Consider the following 22,946-nt stretch of genomic DNA (forward strand, 5'->3'; position numbering starts at 1 on the left):
GCTCCCTTTGGGCTCTATTCTACGAAAGCATGGTGTGTCCTTTCATTTCTACGCAGATGACACTCAAATCTATCTTCCAGTCAAGAAAAACAATTCCACTGCAATCACCTCTCTTCTCCAATGTTTAGAGGAGGTTAAACTATGGTTAGCACAAAACTTCCTCTTCTTAAACAAAGACAAGACTGAGGTAATTGTATTCGGTCCCAATGAGAACTCTCAGTGTACAAGCCCTGAGCTAGAAAGTTTATCTGCTTTTAGATTGACACGGGTGCAGAACCTAGGTATTATTATTGACCAGCATTTAAAATTTGACAGACATATCTCCTCTGTTATTGGATCCAGTTTTTATCAGCTTCGCTTACTGTCTAAAATCAAAAACTTTCTCACCCCAAAAACTCTCGAAATGGCTGTTCATGCATTTGTTACGTCGCGTCTAGATTATTGCAATTCCTTATATTGCGGTATATCTAAATCTCAAATTGCCCGACTTCAGCTAGTCCAAAATGCTGCTGCCAGACTTCTCTTAAAGTGTCGCAAACATGAACACATCACTCCGATTCTTAGATCCCTTCATTGGCTGCCGATTTGTCAGAGAATTGACTTTAAAATTCTCCTATTCGTTTACAAATCCCTACATAACAAAGCTCCTGTTTATCTATCTGAACTCCTTCACTCCTATACTCCACCCAGAAGCCTCCGTTCCTGTGATCAGGCTTTGTTGGTCGTTCCACGCACTAGACTGAAGCGTAGAGGTGAGCGTGCATTTGCGGTAGCAGGGCCACGACTCTGGAATACTCTACCTTTAGAGATCAGACTGGCCCCTTCCTTGCCTATTTTTAAGTCCTTGCTAAAAACGTTTTTATTTTCTTTAGTGTACTGATCTCCATGATATGTTAACTTTTAATAGGTGGTTTTATATATATATATTTTTTCTTTTTTCTTCTGGTTTATTTTGTTGTATGTGTGATATTCTTTCTCTTCTGTAAAGCACTTTGGTCAGCCTGGGGGCTGTTGGAAATGTGCTATACAAATAAACTTGAACTTGAACTTGAACTATTTTATATCTGCACTGAAACTGTAATTTTGACCTTCAACCGTTTGGAGGCCATTGAAGTCCACTATAAGGAGAAAAATCCTGGAATGATTTCATCAAAAACCTTCATTTCTTTTCGACTGAAGAAAGAAAGACATGAACATCTTGGATGACATGGGGATGAGTAAATTATCAGGAAAATTTTATTTGAAAGTGGACTAATCCTTTATGGCTAAAGTATGTATGGGGAATTTGAATTTAAAAAAAAATAGAATATTAGTTTTTGTGCATTATCCCATGACAGTCTTACTTTACAGCACATTATTCAGAATGTCTACCATTCAGAATATTTGCCATGAAATATCATTGCAAATATCTAAATTATTCTAAAATTAAATACTGAGACAACAAAATAAAGTTTACAAAAAAGAACTTTCATTTGATAAAGAATATATTAAATGTTCCCTCATTGCAGTTCTGTCACAACTCTCTGAGTTTTTGGCATGGTAATGGGTATGACAATGTTGATATGTTTGGTCTTGGCAGAATAGATCTGCTACGCTGCTGCTGTTCTTGATTATTGCTGTTGCTGCTGCAGAGCAAGTGTAGGACTTGCAAGACATGTGACTCTATACAGGTGGAGCTGGGGAAGGGAGGTATTCTGAAGCTTGCTGCACTGCTAAGGCAAATGCTACTCATGTATTTGAAGTTTGAGCATGCAAGCTCATTGGCTACTAATACAGCAGGAACCAATCATCTGTGTCCTATAGATAATGATGTGATTACAAGCAGGTTGAGTTAAAGGACCTATTAGCCTGCCCATTAGAGTTTCATGACAGAACATTGTATTTCATCAAACTCTGTGTGTTTGCAGAGGAACATAATTATATGAGAAAAAAAAAAAGCTGGATTATATTTGCCACAACTATACTTTATAGTAAAATTCTTCATTTCATAATTTATGTACAAAATGAAACAGAAAAGTTGGCTCACCAAAAATAGAAAAATATTTATTTTATGTTCTCACTACAGGTGATGCTTCGAGCCTAATGGCTCTTCATCAGTCAATGAACACAAGAGCTGCATCTAAAATCACATGCTTCCCTACTATTGAGTAGGTGAAAAACACTGAGACAAAAGAAGTGTGTCTGAATTCACTGTACTCATAAAACAATATCAAAATGTACACGGATGACCTGCTACATCTGGCGAGATTCTGAAGTTTGCAAATGATGGACACTTTCCTATCCCATGAGGCCATGGGAGAGGATATATGAATATACGCCCTTATACACACAAACCTGTATCACATGATCCCACATGACAAAAAAAAGGGGAACAAACAAATCACATAACTAGAATAAAAGTGAAAACATCAATTAGCTGAAAACAAACATATACATATCAAGAAATACCTGAAAATATGAATCAATCAAAAAATTTCAATCAGAAAATGACTGACTGCAAGAAAACAAAAGAAAATACCAACAACATAACGAACATAATGCAATAAATCCACACATACAGATCAATAACATAATTAAAGAAAAGGCTGAATATCAAATTCTTCATTGAGACCATTAGATTATAATGGATTCAAAGTGTAAATCCAATATGCTTCACGTTTTAAAATATTTTTTTATATATATATCACCCCTCTTCGAGGAAGTTTAACATCTTCAACACCAATGTACTGCAAAGTCAAGTCTTAACTCTAAAAAGTGTTGTGCCACTGGACACAAGAAGTTTGTGTACATCTCTGTGAGAGTTGTTGGTCTCTCGAGCCAGCAGAGGCTGAAGAACAGTGAGAGAGATCCAGCAGAAGATGGGGATGTGGCACATGATGTACTCCTGGATTTCCTGATGTGACGGAGGATGGTTTCAGTTTTCAGTTTTCTGTAGCTGAGTCTTTGAGAAAGAGGAAAAGCGATAATAGGTCAAAGAGTAAGAGATCTCACGTATTCTGGATTCAGAACTATGAACTGTGTTTGGACTGAAATGCTGTTACATCTCAGGTGTGCATTATTTACTAATAATTCAATGGACCAGAGTGAATCTTTCCACTTATTCTACGGTACCCACAACACAAGACATTGTTCAGATGTTGTATTTCAAGACATTTGTCAGGTTTTTGTCCTTAAAGCTCTCTTATGTGTAGGACTAATGCCTTCCGTTGCTAATTACAAAATGTCAGAGCTAGTAACAGAGGCTTGAGCCACTGATAGAAGACTAATGCAGTTATTAGTACAGTTATTGGAGAGAGGCATGTGTGAATGACCTCAGTCTGTGTGTCTCTCAACAGTGTTCGACAGCAGCCTCTCTAATAGTGAAACTGTAAGCTTATCTGCTTCAAAAACAGTAGTGTTTTTACCTCACTAGTGAGAAATGTCATCTATCTTTAAAGTTGCTAAACTATTTTACTGATGAATTTGTCAGAGCAACGTGGTCAACACACGTCTGTATGAGTGTGTGTCCGTACTGTACGAGTGTGTGCGTTTCAGTGAGAGAAAGACAGTATGTGCTTTCCGTATAGTAAAACATAATACGATAAAAACGACAAATTATTTCCATGTTTTTTCCCACAAAATTGTTTACTATATTTATTAGCTTGATCAGTGTCATTGTGAGTTTTGTTTCTTTTGCTATAGAGTGCCCCAGGGATGACGTGTTTTTGTAGGCCAACCCGGAAGTTAGCGGCGCATGGGTTCCCTCGGTTGAAAGCCTATGCATTTTTCCCATAGACTTTTGGAAAAATCGCAGAAAATAAGCTCTGTGTTTAACAAAGGGTTATGACACTTACACGTTTTGTCTATCAAGATAATCTTTACAAGTTAACACAACATTTATAGATTTTGAAGCCTATATAAAATCGTCAGATATAAAAGGCTAACAATAGGCTATAAACGGACTACAGCACACCATGGTCGCGGATCAACGTCGTCACCACCAAGCTTCCTCAAACTTTATTTAGAAAACAACTTTATTTATGAACATGCTCGCTGATTATGATCTGCGCTGTTTATGAATACTTATCCACTTTTTCATGAGAAATGCTGTCCAAATTTCCCGTTTTTAATGATGACGTCTAAAGTCCCCGCCAAAGGAAGTAGTCCCTTTTAGCAATTTGTTAGCAACCGCCGATTTTAAGACACAGTAAAAGTCTAAAAAAATCACAAGTGGGTTATAACTGGTGTGTTTTATGTCATAGATCAAAACGTGAAAGTATTTAGAGGCTTTGTTAACCACAGACCTTATTTCAGGCGATTTAGCAAAAACCCATTCAAAAAACCCATAGACTTGACGGCGTTGGAACCAGAAGTCCTAAAATGCTAACTCGCTTCCGGGTTTTGCCTACAAAAATGCGTCATCCCTGAGGCACTCTATTGTCGGCTGTAAGGACCTTTGAAAGAACTGAAATAATTTGGCGAAGTGATATGGAACTGTAATGCGGTCAAGACCTTCCTGGAACTACTGTAGCTGTAAATAATTGCACACCTTAGAACATTCATCAAATTCAAGCATTCAACAGCCCATAGTATAAGGTGTAAATAGCAACCATATTATGGCGAATGATCAGATTTTTTTATTTTTATATTATTAATAATTTGAGTTTACTTCACTCATATAGCATACTTGGCCAGCTACAGAGAAACTGGTAGCCAGGCAACAGACATGTGACCAATCCTGAACGTCACTACATGCATTCTACCAGTTGGCTAAGTGTGCTGAGAATTCTGGGCTGAGAACGGTTTGTAATCATGAGAACTAAGCTGAAGTGTTAATATAACTGGAGCCGTTCCTTACTGTCCTTAGAACTGTTTGGCTCGATGGTGGAAAAGCAGCTTAAGTTATTCTCTAAAGCAGTGCTTCTCAAACCTGTCCTGGAGCTGAGCTGTGAATCAACAGCACTGAACATTCTGCTTGTCTTCTTTATCTAACACAACCAATTCAGCTCTTGCAGTCTCTACTAATTTGATGAGGAGTTGAATCAGGTGTGGTAGATGAGAGACATACAAAATTAGCAGCACTGGAGAACTTTCTGAGAATCCCTGTTTAAATACTGACAGCTGTAAACAAACATTCTGCTAAAAGTCAGTTATTTAAAGTTCCTATTTAAATTATACAGTACCTTCATTGATCTTTGTTGCCTCATTGTGTACTGCAGGGTTTAAGATGTAGTTGATGTGTACTGGGCCTGTGATAGTGTTTCTAGTGAGTACAGGAGCATTTACACTTGCACCTGTGTCAGCTGTTACACCAACACTGTCTCCAGTGGGAGTGTTATTGCTCATCTGCACTGAAATAGAGACAAAGGCACATATATAAGCTTCTTAAAGTGATTTCATGACATCTTTATTACCATCCTTGTGTTTGTTTGCTGACTGTTCAGGAATATTGTTCTAGTTCATCTTCCTCAGTTGAATGTCTCACCACACTCTGCTTTTATGCTCCGATCAGGATTTTTACAGCCGTGTTAATCTACATCTATCTATTTTAGTGTCTTAAAGGATTACTTCACTAATAAAAAATTAGCCCAACCTTTACTCACCCTCAAGCCATCCTAGGTGTATATGACTCTCTTCTTTCTGATAAACACAATCGGAGATATATTAATAAATATCCTGGCACATCCAAGCTTTAAAATGGCAGTGAACAGAGGTCACGAGTATGAGCTGAAGAAAGTGTCTCCATCCACACCCATCCATAATAAACGTACTGCACACGGCTCCGGGGGGTTAATAAAGGCGTTCTGAAGCAAAGCAATGAGTTTGTGTAAAAAAAAAAAAATCCATATTTAACAAGTTATGAAGTTAAATATCTAGTTTCCACCAGACCACCTTCCCTATTCAACTTCAGTCAGTAAATCTTTTTCCGTGAGTTGAATGGGAAAGGTGTAGGATGTAGCGTAAGCATTTTGAACTGCAAGAGTTTTACTTTATAACTTGTTAAATATGGATATTTTTTTACAATAACGCATCGCATCACTTCGCTTCAGAAGGCATTTATTAACACCCTGGAGCCGTGTGGAGTACGTTTATGATGGATGGATGTGGATGGAGACCAGTGGCGTGCAGTGGTGTTCTGAAATGAGGAGGCACATTTTTTTTATGAATCAATGTAAATTCATGTGCATTACTCTTACTCTTCCTTGTTAAATGAACATTACTTTACAGTACATCAAAAAAGAACAATGTAACAATGTAATGTTCTATTTATCAAAACCAAGTCAATCTCATCAAGTTAGTGTTTTAAGCATTTCTACATTCATTCCAAAATAATAACTAAAGGCAATAATAATTTAAACAATATATTTTATTTTGTGTATTGCATTTTTTCTTTTTAATTGTCAATTTAGGCTATTTTGGATCATCAGTCATGTTCCGTAAACACAGTCTGTCACAGACACAAATTGTATTTTTAATTTCACCAAGCTGATTGCACTAAAAAAAACAAAAAAAAGCTTTCAGTCCATTTCAAGTTTGATTTTGACATGACAAAGCGGTGATATCTAACTCTGAAAAGTAAGTAAACAATTAGTCTTCCGATTGACGACATTATTTGTTCAGTCAAACTGACGCGCGGAACGTGCACGTCAACAAGAGGCGGGATTTATAGCACAAACATATCCATAAAATCATAAACATAAAATCATATCCAATCATAACCAATTACATCCAATCATAGCGCGATGCAGACATTGCCTCCTCTCACGTGACCTTCCCCCATTCATTCTCAATCACCCCCCACAAAACCCACCACACGCCGGGAATCAAATGGTTTTCTATGATTTTCTATGAGAGGAAAGGGAGACATGACTCCATAGACTGTAAAGCATGACTCCTCTGTGTAACTTCATCTGCGGGTGTCGCTGTTGGGCAGTGTTCCTTAAGAAATACGTGTGACTTGCGCTCTTTTTAATGTCATAATTTGTAATATTTCTGTTGTTTTATACGTAATATGGATTATTTTCCCATCCTATTTTTTTTGAGGAGACACTGCCTCCCTTGCCTACTCGGAGGAAACGCCCCTGATGGAGACACTTTCTTCAGATTCATACTCGTGACCCCTGTTCACTACCATTATAAAGCTCGGATGTGTCAGGATATTTATTAATATATCTCTGTGTTTATCAGAAAGAAGAGAGTCATATACACCTAGGATGGCTTGAAGGTGAGTAAAGGTTGGGCTAATTTTTCATTTGAAAGTGAACTAATCCTTTTTTTTTGGAATTCATTTAAAAAATGACAAAAAAACAGTTCCACACTGTTTGCTCTAAAAGCTTTTGGAAACCAATTATTTTCACCCAAAGTAGTAGCATGATACCATTAAACGTTCAAGAATCAGATCAGAGGCTTCAACAGTGTATGGTATTCTCTTGAGCGGGCTTTTTCTAAATGCAGTATGATTTCCATTTACATGATTGTGACTCACACTCAGTAACTATGTTTAGCGCTGTGGTTGTTCATATCATGTACATGTCTAACTTTAATTTTTTAAACTATATTGTTACACACACACACACACACAAAAGCAGTGTTTCCCATGCCTGTTCCTGGAGTCACACCAACACCACATTTTCAAACTATTCCTGATCAAACACACCTGAATCAACTCATCAGCTTATTAGAAGAGACTCTATAGCCCTATTCGGACGGGATTAGTTTTACATGGGGAGGTGGGGGTTAAGTAATTATTACCAGAGCTTCTCAGTGATTTTAGTCCCATCCAAATATGCCATCTCAGTAATCATTACAGACTAGAGCCCTATTCGGACTGGATTAGTTTTACATGGGGAGGTGGAGTAAAGTAATTTTACCTCAGGACATCTGTAATATTAATTGGCTATTACCATCATATTCCAATCAGAATTTAATTAATAAATCGGACCCAACTGTTATAATTAGTTTATATATTTAGATTATATGTGTTTGTGCACATGGTATCAGGAAGCAACGCATACCCACATGACGACAGTGAGGTGACGGTGGTGCGTAAATCACGTTACCCCTCCCACTTCTGCTAGTTTTACTGAGATGTCTTGTCCCGTGCGAATTGGCCAATTAATATTACAGATGTCCTGAGGTAAAATTACTTTACTCCACAACCCAATGTAAAACTAATCCCATCCGAATAGGGCTTAAGACCTAAAAATGAATGTTCCTGATGAAATAGTTTCAACTGACACAGTTTATCTGCAATTATCTGGACATTTTTAACCCCCTGAATGAGATCTGGCCAGTAGTAAATTGTGCTTTACCTGCTTCGCTATTCAAATTTGGCTCGTCTCTCTTTGGATTTATCAGATCAAGTTCATCTTTCAAAATTGTTGCAGTCCAGACCTCCTCCTTATCCTCTTCTCTGATAAGAGTCATTTGAAGATCATTCTCCAGACGTGTTGTGACTTTGAAGTAGTTTGGAGGAGTTTCTCTTCTGAGTGTGATCCCTTCTTTGGGATGGATAGTCAAGGCACCAGAAATGTCAAGAATGTGTGGCGTTTTCATCCGAAATGGCCTGTCAGGTCTGGGATGCGGGATTGGACAACTTGACTTTTCCTCCTTCTCAACTTTTTCTTTTGCACAATCATCAAATGGGAAAAAGTAGACATGTAGAATGAGAGGAACTTTAGAATGCATGTAGAGAAGAAGATCACAGTGTTCATCTACTTGCATTATCCAACTTATTATTAATGTTTTAAGAGAGAAGGATGGTTGGACAATCTTAGCATGGAATCGGGTCAACTGCACAGGTTCTGTGGTTATTCCCTCGTCTTTTACGCTGAGGACTTTCACAGCATCTTTGAGAGAGGGGTCAGACTCTCCTAAACAGGCGTAATGGGGCAGATGAACTTCCTCCAGTTTCCCTGAGATCACCGTCACGTCAATTACTGGACCGATCCGGTTACACTGCAGCCTCTCCAGCTCTTTGTTGAGGAAGTGTCCGTCTACAGTACAGTACTGAAGGGTAACTTCATAGTCACAAACCCATCGCATTCTGGTCCGGACACACTCGTAATGGCCTGGGTCAGTGCTGACCCTAAACTTTGACCCTCCTTCATCTGTACAGGCCAACGGCTCAATCTGAACCCACTGATCAGAATCAGCAATATGGACACAAGACTGGCAGTTCAGCAGTGGGTGAATATTGAGCCCAGAAGGTTTGGAGTCAGAGAACCTGGGAAGAACCAGATGAAGGAGAAAAAAAAAAAAAGAGTGAGAGGTTTTTTTATGCACAACCAAGGTACAAAATTAATAATAAACTAATAAATGATGGTGACTTTAACTACATTAGTTAGCATGAAATAACAATGAAAAATACTAAAGTGTTTATTAATCTCAATTAATGTTAATTTCAACATTTATTAAATCATTATTAAAATCAAAAGTTGTATCTGTCAATATTATTTAATGGACCTGAACTAACATGTACTAACAATAAACAATTTTTTTATTTACTAATGTTAACAAAGATTAATGCCTCAACAAGTGTATTGGTATTGCTCATTGTTAGTTACTGCATTAGTGAATGTTAACTAATGGGATCTTACTGTAAAGTGTTATCAACAATTCAAAATCAACAACACACTAACAGTCTACTATAAAAACATATAGAGTAAATCTGTCACAGATTTACCTAGCCCTATCACCTAACGACTACAGCCCCATTGACTCCCTGTGCCAACGCATTGATGAAATTAAAAAATTGGATGTACCAAAACTTCCTTCAGTTAAACAAAGACAAAACTGAAGTCATTGCATTTGGAAACAAAGATGAAGTTCTCAAAGTGAACATGTACCTTCACTCTAGGGGTCAAACAACTACAAATCAAGTCAGGAATCTTGGTGTGATTTTGGAGTCAGACCTGAGTTTCAGTAGCCATGTAAAGACAGTAACTAAATCAGAATATTATCATCTCAAAAATATTGCAAAAATTAGATGCTTTGTCTCCAGTCAAGACTTAGAGAAACTTGTTCATGCTTTCATCACCAGCAGGGTGGATTATTGTAATGGGCTCCTCACTGGTCTTCCCAAAAAGACCATTAGACAGCTGCAGCTCGTACAGAACGCTGCTGCCAGGATTCTGAGCAGAACGAAAACATGAACACATCACACCAGTCCTCAGTCCCCTAGCTGTTACGCCAGCTGCAGCTGGAACCAGCTTCCAGAAGAGATCAGGTGTGCTCCAGCAGTAGCCACGTTCAAATCCAGACTCAAAACACATCTTTTTATCTATGCCTTTGCTAATTGAGCACTGTGCTATGTCCGAACTGTTTGCATTTTATTTTATACCTATTATCTTTTTATTCTTTTAATTCCTTTTCCTGTTTTTGTTTCATTTTTAATGTATTTTATATTTTTTATGTATCATCTTGTTATTTCTGACTTTTAGTGCATTTTAAATATTGCTGTCTGGTTGAAAGAGCTGGGAGAATTAGGAAGAAGGCATTTGTGATTAGGTTAAAATTTGGTAAATTTGGATAAGGGGACAAACCATGGGGAAATTTAAGGTGTAGTGCATGGTTAAGATATCTCTAGATTACAGTCAGGACACTTTCCAAAGGGGGAAATTTCCAAAGGGGAAATTTGAACTGCGTTGCATAGATAAGATATCTCCGGAAGGTGGATTTGGGCTGTGTGGCGCAGTTTGAGGTGTCTTGGCAAAAGGGGAGATTGAAACTGTGTTTATCAGTTTGAAGTGCCTTAACAGGTAGCAGTCCTGTCGCGTGAGGAAAATCCATTTAGATCCACTCTGATGGACAACAACAACAACCCTAAGACTTCCTAGCTCATCCATCCAGATAACAAAATTCTCTGTTTTTACTGTTATTTCTATTCCTTATGCTCTATTTTTATTATTCTTCTTTATGTAAAGCACTTTGAATTACCATTGTGTATGAAATATGCTATACAAATAAAATTGCCTTGCCTTGCCTTGCCTAAACTTCATTGGCAAGTTATTTTTATGTAGGCTCTGTTTAACTAGTCTACATGAAATCTATATTCTCCATTGTGGCGACCAGGGCGGGCAAGAGCCGTGAGGGAACGGCGCAAGAGTTAATGAGCTCCACCTGGGACGCACCGGCCTCGAGTCTCTCACGGAGGAGCTCCGGGAGCATAAAAGGAGGAGCGACGACAGTGAAAGATGAGAGAGGACCAGGCCTGGACTTTATTTTATGTTTTATTATGGGACGGAGACCCAGATGCCGTGCTCCTGGGACGAGGTGGGGTGGCTGCCATCCTGGAGGGAGTGGAGGAGTGCCGTCGTCTGCCGTGGGCTGGAGCCTGCTACAGTCCGCCATGAAGGGGAGGAGCAGGGGACGGTGGACTCGCTGCCAGCTGCCCTCAACCGGAGGAGCCATCGCTGGCCGCCAGGAGGCGGTCGAGGATCGGGCCGTCCACTGAGCGTCCAGTGCCATCGCATGGCACCGCGAGGAAGAGCCTCTCGGCAGGCTGAGGACCGAGCGGCAGTGTGTCTGGGAACCGGACCCAGAATTTTTTTTTTTCCTCTCTCGTCCTGTCGCTCCCCTTGCTTCAGTCTCCTTCTCTCGTCTCGTCTGTCCTTACCCCCAGGTGCTGCGGCCACTGAGTCAGGCCCCGGGGGGGGGAGTAAGCACAGTCGCGGGAGTACCCCCCGGCCTGCAAGGGGCAATGGGGGTATGTGGCGACCAGGGCGGGCGAGAGCTGTGAGGGAACGATGCGAGGCCGGTGGCGTGAGAGTTAATGAGCTTCACCTGGGACGCACCGGCCTCGAGTCTCTCACGGAGGAGCTCCAGGAGCATAAAAGGAGGAGCGACAACAGTGAAGGATGAGAGAGGACCAGGCCTGGACTTTATTTTATTTTTGTGTGGCCGGCAGACGTCCACGAGGGTCTGCCGGCATTACTTTCGTTTTGTTCTTTGTTTTTTTATATATTAAAGTTTTGTTGAATGTTCGCCGGTTCCCGCCCCCTTCTTCCCATATATACGAACGGTGTTACATCCATCAATGAGCTCAAGTCAAAATTGTCTCAAGTATTGTATAAATCAGTGTTTTTAACTGTGGTGAAGCAGGATATTTTCACAGAGGTGGACAGATAAAGGCCAGCAAGCAGTCTGTGGTGGACAGAAATGTTCATTATCCAAACATAATAAATGAGTTTGACTATAAAGAACTGGACTGTTTTAGTTCTTAAAACACAACTGTCTACAGTTAATTGTGCTTGATTGTAATTGAGGGAGTGCTGGAATAGATCAAGTAATACTGAGTGAATTTGATTATTTTTGTCTTATTCCTCACCTGCAGGCATATTAATAGAACATAAGATCACACTACAGCTAGAAAATTACAGAAAATTAATAGCAAATTAAATTTTAGCTTGTGAGAAATACTGGTAAATCAGAGACCTCCAAACTCTGAAACTGAAAAAATAGCTTTTGCTCAAAACTAATATGAAAATTAACTTGTTTATAGCCCCTGCACAGGAGAGACTTGATGTTGGCATCTGCTATCAGCTATCACAGTCTGGGAAAATCCTTCACTAAGACAGTATATTTCACTCACCTGGTTGTGTGTGTATCACTGTTGTTTCTCAAAGGAGGTTGTTTAATGTCACACAGAGACACTGAGGATTTATAATAATGAACCCCAAATCCAGCATAGAGGGGTTCAGTGAATGTGGTGTTGAATGTGTGTAAGTGTGTGAGTGTGTGTGTGTCAGAGACGCTGTAGAAGGACAGAGTGCCGGCCGATACGTCCACATACACTCCTACTCTCTTAGAGGATGAACTGATGACAGGTATCTTAGTGCTGTTCTTATTGTGACGGGCAGAGAAACTTTTATTAGAGCACTCCAGACTCCAGGATTTGTCATTGTATCCAAACACAGAGTCTTCACTCTCTCCTTTTCTGCTGATTCCTTTATATGTCACTGATATTTCAGCACCTCTGCTCCATTCAGCCTCCCAGTAACAGCGTCCAATCAGACTCTCTCCACACAGAACCTGAGGAACATCAACAAATCTCTCTGGATGATCAGGATACGACTGATCCTGAAACACACGAGTCACCTTCCTGTTCTCCTCAGACAGAATGAGACGAGTGTTTGCTGTGTTTGGATCCAGTGTGAGATCACCGGCATCTGAACACAATAAGAGAGAAACATTTCAATAAATGAGACAAATCAACATCAAATCACTAAATGACTGTGTGTGTCGACCTACATTTGTGTAGTTCTGCTGTAATTCTGAACTCTCCACAATGATCCACACTATAAAACACAAACATAATTCACATTAATTTTCTAAAAGACAAAAATGAAAAAGAAACACACACACAAACTGTTCTGACACAAACTTAGTTCACACAAAAATGGTCGATCATTTAGTCTGATGTTGTTTCAAACCTGTATAACTAAGTTTCTTCTGTGAAACATAAAAGACAAAAAAACAAAGTTTTCAAAACAAAATTTAACTTGGGACACTACAGTTAAAATGTCATGGACAATTTCTTTTAAATAATTTTGGGACAATACCAGCAACATTTGTGAAATGCAGAGATCAAAACAGTCACAAAATGGAGCAGAGAAAATCAAGTCTTGTATACGTATCTTTTAAAGACGGATCATCCTGTAAAATATGCCAGTATTTCTCCCCACCTCATTTATATTGAAAGTTTTTGGTGCATATGTGGTAACAAGATTCTCAAATTATTGCTTACAAAAGTGTCAGAAATATCAGGGACAAACTAGTTAGGGCCTGTTCCCCAAAGAAGTCTATAACCTAGACTCTCGCAGGAACAATCCCTATTGGGAATTATAAATGTAGCAATAATTGCCAATATACCAAAAATATTAAACATTCTGAACATCCCATGTATAAAAAAAATGATATAAATATTGAAAGCTTTATCACATGTAATATCAAAAATGTAATATATTTAAAGCTGCAGTCTGTAACATTTTTTGGTTAAAAATGATCCAAAATCAATTTTTTGAGCAAGTACATAACCATAACACAGACACAGTATATTTCACTCACCTGGTTGTGTGTGTATCACTGTTGTTTCTCACAGGAGGCTGTTTAATGTCACACAGAGACACTGAGGATTTATAATAATCAACTCTAAATCCAGCATAGAGGGGTTCAGTGAATGTGGTGTTGAATGTGTGTAAGTGTGTGAGTGTGTGTGTGTCAGAGATGGTGTAGAAGGACAGAGTCCTGGCCGACACATCCACATATACTCCTACTCTAGTAGAAGATGAACGGTCGACAGGTATATAAGTGCCGTTTGTATTGTGACGGACATAGAAATTAGTATTAAAGCACTCCAGACTCCAGGATTTGTCATTGTATCCAAACATACAGTCTTCCATCAATCCTTTCCTGCTGATTCCTTTATATGTCACTGATATAACAGCACCTCTGCTCCATTCAACCTCCCAGTAACAGCGTCCAGGCAGACTCTCTCCACACAGAACCTGAAAATACTCATCAAATCTCTCTGGATGATCAGGATATGGCTGCTTTGTTCTCATATTTGTGATCTTCCTGTTCTCATCAGAGAGAATGAGCTCAGTGTGTGCTGTGTTTGGATCCAGTGTGAGATCACAGGCCCCTGAACACAAGACGACAAGAAATATTTCATTAAATGAGACAAATCAACAACAAAACATTATATGATTGCGAGTATAGACCTACATTTTTGTGGTCCTGCTCTAATTCTGAATTCGCCACAGTGATCCACACTATAAAACAAACATGATTCATATTAATTTTCTAAAGGTCAGTCAAAAAAAGAAAACACATACAAAATCTATTCTGACACAAACTTTGTTCACAAAAAATTAATCAATCATTTAGTCTGATGTTGTTCCAAAACTGTTTGACTTTTTTGTGGAACATATAAGACAAAAAAAAAAAAATTAAAAACAAAATTTAACATGGCACACTGCAGTTAAAATGTCATGGACAATTTCTTTCAACATCAATACCATCAATACCAGCGACACTTGTCCCGATGCGCCGATGGGAGTGGCAAGTTTTGCGCGTGATCTACTGTTGACGTGCAAATGATAGAACACAGTCGCAGTCGAATCATTTACATTATGACCAACGCAATCTAATAAGAGCAGCACAAATGAGAGTTGGGCCACAAATAAGCAGAGCTGATGCTATCATCATGTGTGGGTCGAGTCGACACAGGCGCAACTTGTTACATCTAATCTGACAAACATGTACACGTATATAATACCGTTTGTCAAACCATGCTGGCCTATATTTATATATATATATATATATATATATATATATATATATATATATATATATATATATATATATATATATATATTTACACACACACAACATCAGCATTGTGTGACTGTTTAGTGTATATTAGCATTACCTGTGGATGTCAATTTCTGTAGCCACTCCGCAGTCCGAGGTCTTTTGCTTTTGACTACGGGTGAATCTCAGTTGTCACTGATCATTGTCATTTGGAACATTGTGGTTTACAATCCGGCATCAAAATGATGTTTAATTATTCCAGCTGCTGTGAGAAAAGGCTATAAATGATCTGCTACCAGCAGCATCCTCACATGCCATATAGCCTACTAGCTGGGACTCATACTTTCTGTTTCTGTTTCTGTTTACAGATGTGACGTAGTGATGCAAAGATGAACGGCTGCATGCTCGAATTCCCCACAGAAACCCACCAGTACCAATGTTAATATAAAACATTATTACAAGCTTACAGTTGTGAATCGGGCTAAGGTAAGAAGATTGTTTTGAACAATGGCTATATTTGCGCAAAAATTGATTTTGGAATCATTTCAATTGGGAGCATCCACTGTAAGTAATGATGATGGATGCATTAAAAACCTAAGGTTCTAAGTTAAAAATGATGAGTTTAAAATAATGGTTTTCTATTTTAATATACATTAAAATATAATGTATTTCTGTGATATGCAAAGTGTCTAAACATTCATGTTACCTCTATGGCATTTCATATACATCATTAAAAAGATCTAAGACTCAAGCTTCACATTTTGACCTCTTTTTTACTCTTAAAATCTTATAGTGACTGTAATTTGTTAATATGCGTCAAGAGTCATTACTTTTGACAAAACAACATCCATCTGGGTTTTGAGTTTAAAAGCATGCACATTTGGAGAAATATTGATGGATTCTCATATGTTTGTCTCATATATTTTCTATACAGAGGAGTAGTATTTATTTAATATTTATTGTCATCACTATGAGCGCTGGACACTGATGTACTGCGTTTTCAATTCATACTTGCAGCCAGAGGGCACTCTGTGCACATTTAGTCCACAAATGACTCATAATGAAAAACAGGCATACCATTTGACATTCCAGAAACTAACAGAGGCTTCCAAAGATCGCTATAACCATGGCTATAACATGTAGATAGACACTTTTGAGGATAACAAATACACGATTGCAATTATGTATACATGTATTGCCTCAGAATTTTTGTCTGAATAGTGCATGAGCTCCATGGGCTTGGCCGTATCAGCGGATAATGAGCTGACTCGCAAATGACTTTAATCACTCTCTTTTTTATTCAGACTACATAAACAGAATTTTTGAATGACTACATTCAAATGGGAGCAACCAACATATGATCAGATCACCTGAGGCAGATCTTAATACCAGGTGTTAATAACCAGCCCTCTTATTGACCCACATACTTGAGTATCTGCAGTGAGCAATCCTTCAATTTGTCAGAGAGCAGCTTCACTCCTGAATCTCCTGGGTGATTGTAGCTTAGATCCAGCTCTCTCAGGTGTGAGGGGTTTGAACTCAGAGCTGAAGACACAAAACCACAGCCTTCCTCTGTCACCATACAGCCAGACAATCTACAGACACACACAAACACACAGATCACCAACAAACGATATCAACATTATAATCTGCAGACTGTAAATAATTTCTCATGTGTTCTTAATACTTCAGTTTCTGCAGCTGACAGTTTGGACTCTTCAGTCCTTCAGAAATAATCTTCACTCCTGAATCCTGCAGGTCATTGCTGCTCAGGTCTAGCTCTCTCAGGTGTGAGGGGTTTGAACTCAAAGCTGAAGACATATAACCACAGCCTCCCTCTGTCATCATACAGCCAGACAACCTACAGACACAAACAGATCATCTAGAGACAGACATCAACATTAAGACCCGCAGACTGTAAATTATCTGTCATATGTTTGTGGCCCTGGCAAAGATTTGACATACCCATTCTGCTTTTTTCATCATTTTTATGGCAAAAATATTACACTGTATTCAGCACAAACTGGGCTACAATATTATGTGGGCAACATGTATGTACATGTTTGTATTTAGGAGAAAAAAAATGTTATGTTAGGGACGCTTTTTTGTCTCCGATATCGATACCTGGGTTTCAGTCAGTGGTGTAGTCTAGTTTTTTGTAGTGAGTATACTGTGACTTTTCCCTCCCAGCCTCATACTTACCTGTCCCAGAGCGACACCCCATAAGCACCTCCACACTCACTAATGCATGTATTATGCATCTGATCTAGGCTATATGTAATTGAGAGACTTGAAAGTCTTTAATAGCCAATGGCATTTACAGCTGAAGAGATTGGTTTTCTACTGTTTAGTATCAATCACCATCTAACTCAGCCACTTAAGATAGCCTTAGATGTCATTTGAATATGGTCCCTGGAACATATTTTATCAGCTGGCAAGATTCAATGCACAATTAAGAGTGAACGTTGCAACTATTTTTACCCTCTAAAAAAATGCTTGGTTAAAAACAACCCAAGTTGGGTTGAAAAGTCTGCCATCATAGTTATGCATTTCAGGTTGCCGCTTCTCTTGAACTACAGAAATTAAAGAGTGCAAAATATGAAACTTGAGACTTGGATATTATTGGATGGTTATGTATCCTCGTGCTTTAAGTGGGTCTACGGAAATCCTTGAACATTCCTAGTGGATATACGGCATATACATGTGTATCACATAGACTACATCACTGGTTTCAGTATTGGCCGTTAAAAGTATAACAAAACTGAATCATCTTAGATAGAGAGTTTCACCATGTTGACTGTTGTAACTGAACACGACATGCAGTTTGAATGCTTAATGGAGAATCACTGACAGAAACAGCGGAGGGAAGCATTTGCGTGAACCTTCAGAAAACTAGTGCACAACATCTTTATGGTGCTTTTTAATGTTTTGTAGGGTTTAACAACAATGCAGAATAGTATCAAATCAAACAGGATCATGGTTTCTCCTATCACTGTTATGCTGATGACACACAACTCTACCTCTCATTCCAACCAGATGATCCGACGGTTGCTGGTCGCATCACAGCCTGCCTGACAGCCATTTCTGCCTGGATGAAGGACCACCACCTCCAACTCAACCTTGCAAAAACGGAACTGCTTGTGATCGGTGCAAACCCAACACTTCATCACAACCTTTCAGTTCAACTTGGGTCTTCAACCATCACTCCTTCCAGGACAGCCAGAAACCTTGGAGTGGTGATGGATGATTGTCTAACCTTCACAGATCATGTTGCAGCAACGACCCGGTCCTGCAGATTTGCCTTGTACAACATGAGGAAGATTAGACCCTTCCTATCGGAACATTCCACACAAATTCTTGTCCAAGCTCTTGTTCTATCCAGACTGGACTACTGTAATGCTATCTTGGCTGGCCTTCCAGCATGCACTATCAAGCCTCTGCAACTGATCCAGAATGCTGCAGCAAGACTGGTCTTCAACGAACCAAAGAGAGCGCACGTCACTCCTCTCTTCGTCAGTCTGCACTGGCTGCCAGTAGCTGCTCGCATCCAATTCAAGGCTCTGATGTTTGCCTACAGAACGACCGCTGGCTCTGCACCGCTATACCTTAACTCACTACTTCAGACTTACGCGCCCTCCAGAAACCTGCGTTCTGCAAGTGAACGGCGCCTTGTGGTGCCATCACATAGGGGCACAAAATCACTCTCACGGACCTTCTCCGGGACTGTTCCTGGCTGGTGGAATGACCTACCACGCTCTATCCGAGCAGCCGAGTCTCTAGCCATTTTCAAAAAAATGCTAAAGACGTATCTTTTTCGTCAGCACTTGACCCAGTAGTAGTAGCACTTACCTTGACTAATATTCTTCTCCTATCTGTGTATTTATTTAAAAAAAAAAAAAAAAAAAAAAAAAAAAATCGCTATGAGAACTTTACTGACATAACTGTGACTTCACTCAGCACTTACATACTGTTGTTCTCATGTTGATTTGATTGATTCTACTACTCTCATTTGTAAGTCGCTTTGGATAAAAGCGTCTGCTAAATGACTAAATGTAAATGTAAATGCAAAGACTGTTTGTAGAGCACTTTATAAAAACAACAATTCTTTACCAAAGTGCTGTACAAGCATAATCAGAATAAAATAATTTACACATAAAAATAAAAACATTAAACAATAACCAAATCATAAAACATAAAAGCAGCTCTCATTCTTAGTTAAACGCCAGAGTTTAAAAGTAGGTTTTAAGATTTGCTTTAAAAACAAAGCGTTTGGGCCTGCCTAACATGTAGAGCAGGGGTGTCTAACCCTGCTCCTGGACAGCTACCGTTCTGCATATTTCAGAGTCTGCATTTTTTTTAAAGGGTTGATAAAAACAACACAAAACATATATAAAACTTAAAGCAGCAGAAATGTGCTGCTGCGTTTTTTGACCCCAGAGGGTTAATACCTTAGTATGTGCAGCTGACAGTTTGGGCTTATCAGTCCATTAGAAATAACCTTCACTCCTAAATCCTGCAGGTCATTGTTACTCAGATCCAGTTCTGTCAGGTATGAGGGGTTTGAAATCAAAACTGAAGACACAAAACCACAGCCTTTCTCTGTCATCATACAGCCAGACAACCTACAGACACACACAGATCATTTACAGACACACATCCACATTATAATCGACAGATTACAAATAATCTCTCATATGTTCTTAATACCTCAGTGTGTGCAGCTGACAGTTTGGGCTTGTCAGTCCATCAGAAATAATCTTCACTCCTGAATCCTGCAGATCATTGTTACTCAGATCAATCTCTCTCAGGCGTGATGGATTTGAACTCAGAGCTGAAGACACATAACCACAGCCTTCCTCTGTCATCATACAGCCAGACAACCTACAGACACACACAGATCATCTACAGACACACATTAACATTATGGCTGGCAGACTGTAAAAATTCTCTCATATTTTTAATACCTCAGTAACTGCAGCTGACAGTTTGGACTCTTCAGTACATCAGAGAGCAGCTTCACTCCTGAATCCTGCAGGTAATTGTTACTCAGATCCAGCTCTCTCAGGACACAGTTTGAGGATTGAAGAGCTGATGTCATAATTTCACAATCCTGACCAGTGATATTACAGCCAGTAAGGCTAAAAGAGATTAAATACAGCACAATAAGTAGGGGTTAATGGTGATTTTCCTTAAATGGGCAGCAGTGGCCCCTTAAAAATTGAGTAAATAATTGACAATACAAAAATAAAATGGTCAAATATTGTGAAAATATGTGGTCAAATAGCATATAATCAACAATTTAGCGTTTACATTTAAAAATGCTCTCCACACTAGTGTTTTCCAAAAATTGTCTACACTGAATCATCTAAAATGCTTAAATTCCTCAACAGTGCCATATATTAGGGCTGGACGATTAATCGAAAAGTAAACTAAACCAAAATTCAGAACCTCTAACAAACGTAGATTCCATTTTTTAATCCTGTTAATACTTCCCACTTAAAAACATACAACCGCGTATGTAGCCACTCGAGTCCGCCTCGTCCAGTGAGGGCATGGACATTCAAGTGATTAGACGATCGGATGTGTATTACTATATTGATCCACCATGCTCGCACAGCCGCATTGTGGCACAAACACTCTTACAGACAGCAGCTGCACATCACGTGACAATATCATGCACTAAGAGTAGGGCTGGGCGATATGGCAAAAATGTAATCTCGATAATGTTTTCCATATTGATCGATAACGATATATATTTCAATATCTGCACTCTTCATTTATTGAGAATCACTTTGAAGCAGTCTGAAGGGCTGTTGCATGAGCCTGTAGAACACGCAACAGCGCCGCCTTGTGACTTTGTAACATGCAGCACACTTTGTGAAATATCCACCGCATCTCTGCAAAGCACGTAGGAATGTTAACAGGAGTAAACAGTTCTGACGCACACATAACGAGCAGGTACGAAACACGTAGGGCGAGGGGAGATTTTCCAATAGTGATTTGATTGCAGATGATTTCATTATCTTTGGTGGATACAAAAGTATTTGAAGATGTGTCTCCAAATATATTTGGGCGGCTGTTAACCCTCAGGGGTTCAGCAAAAACTAGGCTACAATAATATGTGAGGAACATGTATGTACATGTTTGTGTTTTTGAAGGAATAATGTTTATGCGTGGTTATTGAAAAAACAAAAAACTTAAGTCACTGAAATAAGGCCAAAAAAATATATATTAAATCTTTGTTCACAAGACTTCTGGGTATTTGAGGTTGTAGACTAGAGTTTTTGCTTCAAAATGAGGTAAAAATTATGCTGCCTGCTTGTTCATATAAAACAATAGAGAGATTTAAATTTTCTAAAATATCTTTGGTCAAGAAACACAGTGTGCGTGGAGGCGTGAATAATCATGAATAATGGGTGATTCTCACCTGAGAAGACAAAAGAATTGCATAAAGAGCTCTAATGACCTGCATAAATAATGAGCTCTTTCAGTCAGGTAGGCTGTGAAAAAACACTCTGTTGATCATGTCTCAAATCTCATCATAATGTAAATCAAACATACAGAAAAAATAGCAATACTGTGAAATATTATTACAATTTAAAATAATGGTATTCTATTATATTCTTTAAAATATAATGTATTTCTGTGATGCAAAGTGTCTGAACAATTATGTTACCTCTATGGCATTTCATATAGGCTTTTAGCTTAACACTCTGAGGTCTGATGGTATCGCCGGTGATACCACCGTGTTTTTTTTCTTATCAGTGTGAAAGAGACTCAAAATACTCCGTCAATGTTGCACATACAATTAAGAGTTATACACCATTTTAATCTGAGTGCACACAAATGAAAGAAGATATTCCACAGAGTAAAAACACAATGTTGTGCTTTTTGTAAAATAAAGAAAACTAACATGATGCGTGATCTCTCATCTCCCTCTGAACAAACTCCAATCTGATAGTTCTCAGAAAATGAACTATAACTTAGTGAATACTAATGACAAAAAAATTACACTTATGTCTAAACAAACGTTTCACCAAACGTTAAGATGTCAGGTTTTAAATCATGTAAGTCAAATCGAAAACAAACCTTCTGTGTTTATGTAATCTGTATGAAAAGCCATGTCAGAAATCCGTGATTCAGCTCATTATCCGCTAATGCAGCCACGCCCACGGAGGGAGCGCTATTCAGACGGAAATTCAGAGGCAATACATGCATTCATCGTCTCAATCGTGTATTTATTGTCTTGAAAAGTGTTTATCTGGATGTAAAAGTCATGGTTAGGGAGCTCTAGAAGACATGCAGTTAGTTCCTGTTTTCTTTTCTTCTATAGATGAATTTTAGATGAGTTTTTTTTTCTTTAGCGCCCTCCGGCTGCAGTATGAATTGGAAACTCCATTCATGGAATAGCCTCTTCTTCTTTTAGATGAATTTGTGGACTAAAAATGCACAGAGTGCCCTCCGACTTCAAGGATGAATTGAAAACACCAGCGCTCATAGTAATGCCAATGAATATTAAATTAATATAACTCCTCTGTATAGAAAATTGACATAAGCATTTGAGAATCCAATATTTCTCCAAATGTGCATGCTTTTAAACTAAAAGCCGATATTCAGACTCTTTGCATCACAGAAATACATAATATTTTAAA

The 22,946-nt window shown here is 38.7% G+C and overlaps 1 protein-coding gene across 7 annotated transcripts in view; it reads right to left on the reverse strand.

The window, feature by feature from the left end:
* Window positions 1–1,972: 1,972 nt before the first annotated feature.
* LOC137032007 (NACHT, LRR and PYD domains-containing protein 12-like) overlaps window positions 1,973–22,946 on the reverse strand; it is a 34,199-nt gene continuing 13,225 nt past the window's right edge. For 4 of the 7 annotated variants that reach the window (XM_067403444.1, XM_067403445.1, XM_067403446.1 and 1 more), the window contains 12 exons: window positions 20,259–20,432; window positions 20,002–20,175; window positions 19,743–19,916; window positions 16,982–17,155; window positions 16,722–16,889; window positions 14,707–14,753; window positions 14,047–14,623; window positions 13,231–13,277; window positions 12,572–13,148; window positions 8,292–9,205; window positions 5,163–5,330; window positions 1,975–2,941 (listed from right to left, as the gene is read on the reverse strand). In XM_067403444.1, coding sequence (XP_067259545.1) covers window positions 2,922–2,941; window positions 5,163–5,330; window positions 8,292–9,205; window positions 12,572–13,148; window positions 13,231–13,277; window positions 14,047–14,623; window positions 14,707–14,753; window positions 16,722–16,889; window positions 16,982–17,155; window positions 19,743–19,916; window positions 20,002–20,175; window positions 20,259–20,432 — 3,214 coding nt within the window. In that variant the 3' untranslated portion in view covers window positions 1,975–2,921. Of the gene's footprint in view, window positions 2,942–5,162; window positions 5,331–8,291; window positions 9,206–12,571; window positions 13,149–13,230; window positions 13,278–14,046; window positions 14,624–14,706; window positions 14,754–16,721; window positions 16,890–16,981; window positions 17,156–19,742; window positions 19,917–20,001; window positions 20,176–20,258; window positions 20,433–22,946 lie in introns of those variants that run through there. The other 3 variants (XM_067403449.1, XM_067403450.1, XM_067403451.1) reach the window with 3 other exon arrangements.

Source organism: Chanodichthys erythropterus, chromosome 12 (genome assembly GCF_024489055.1).
Source record: "Chanodichthys erythropterus isolate Z2021 chromosome 12, ASM2448905v1, whole genome shotgun sequence".
NCBI classification, from domain to species: domain Eukaryota; kingdom Metazoa; phylum Chordata; class Actinopteri; order Cypriniformes; family Xenocyprididae; genus Chanodichthys; species Chanodichthys erythropterus.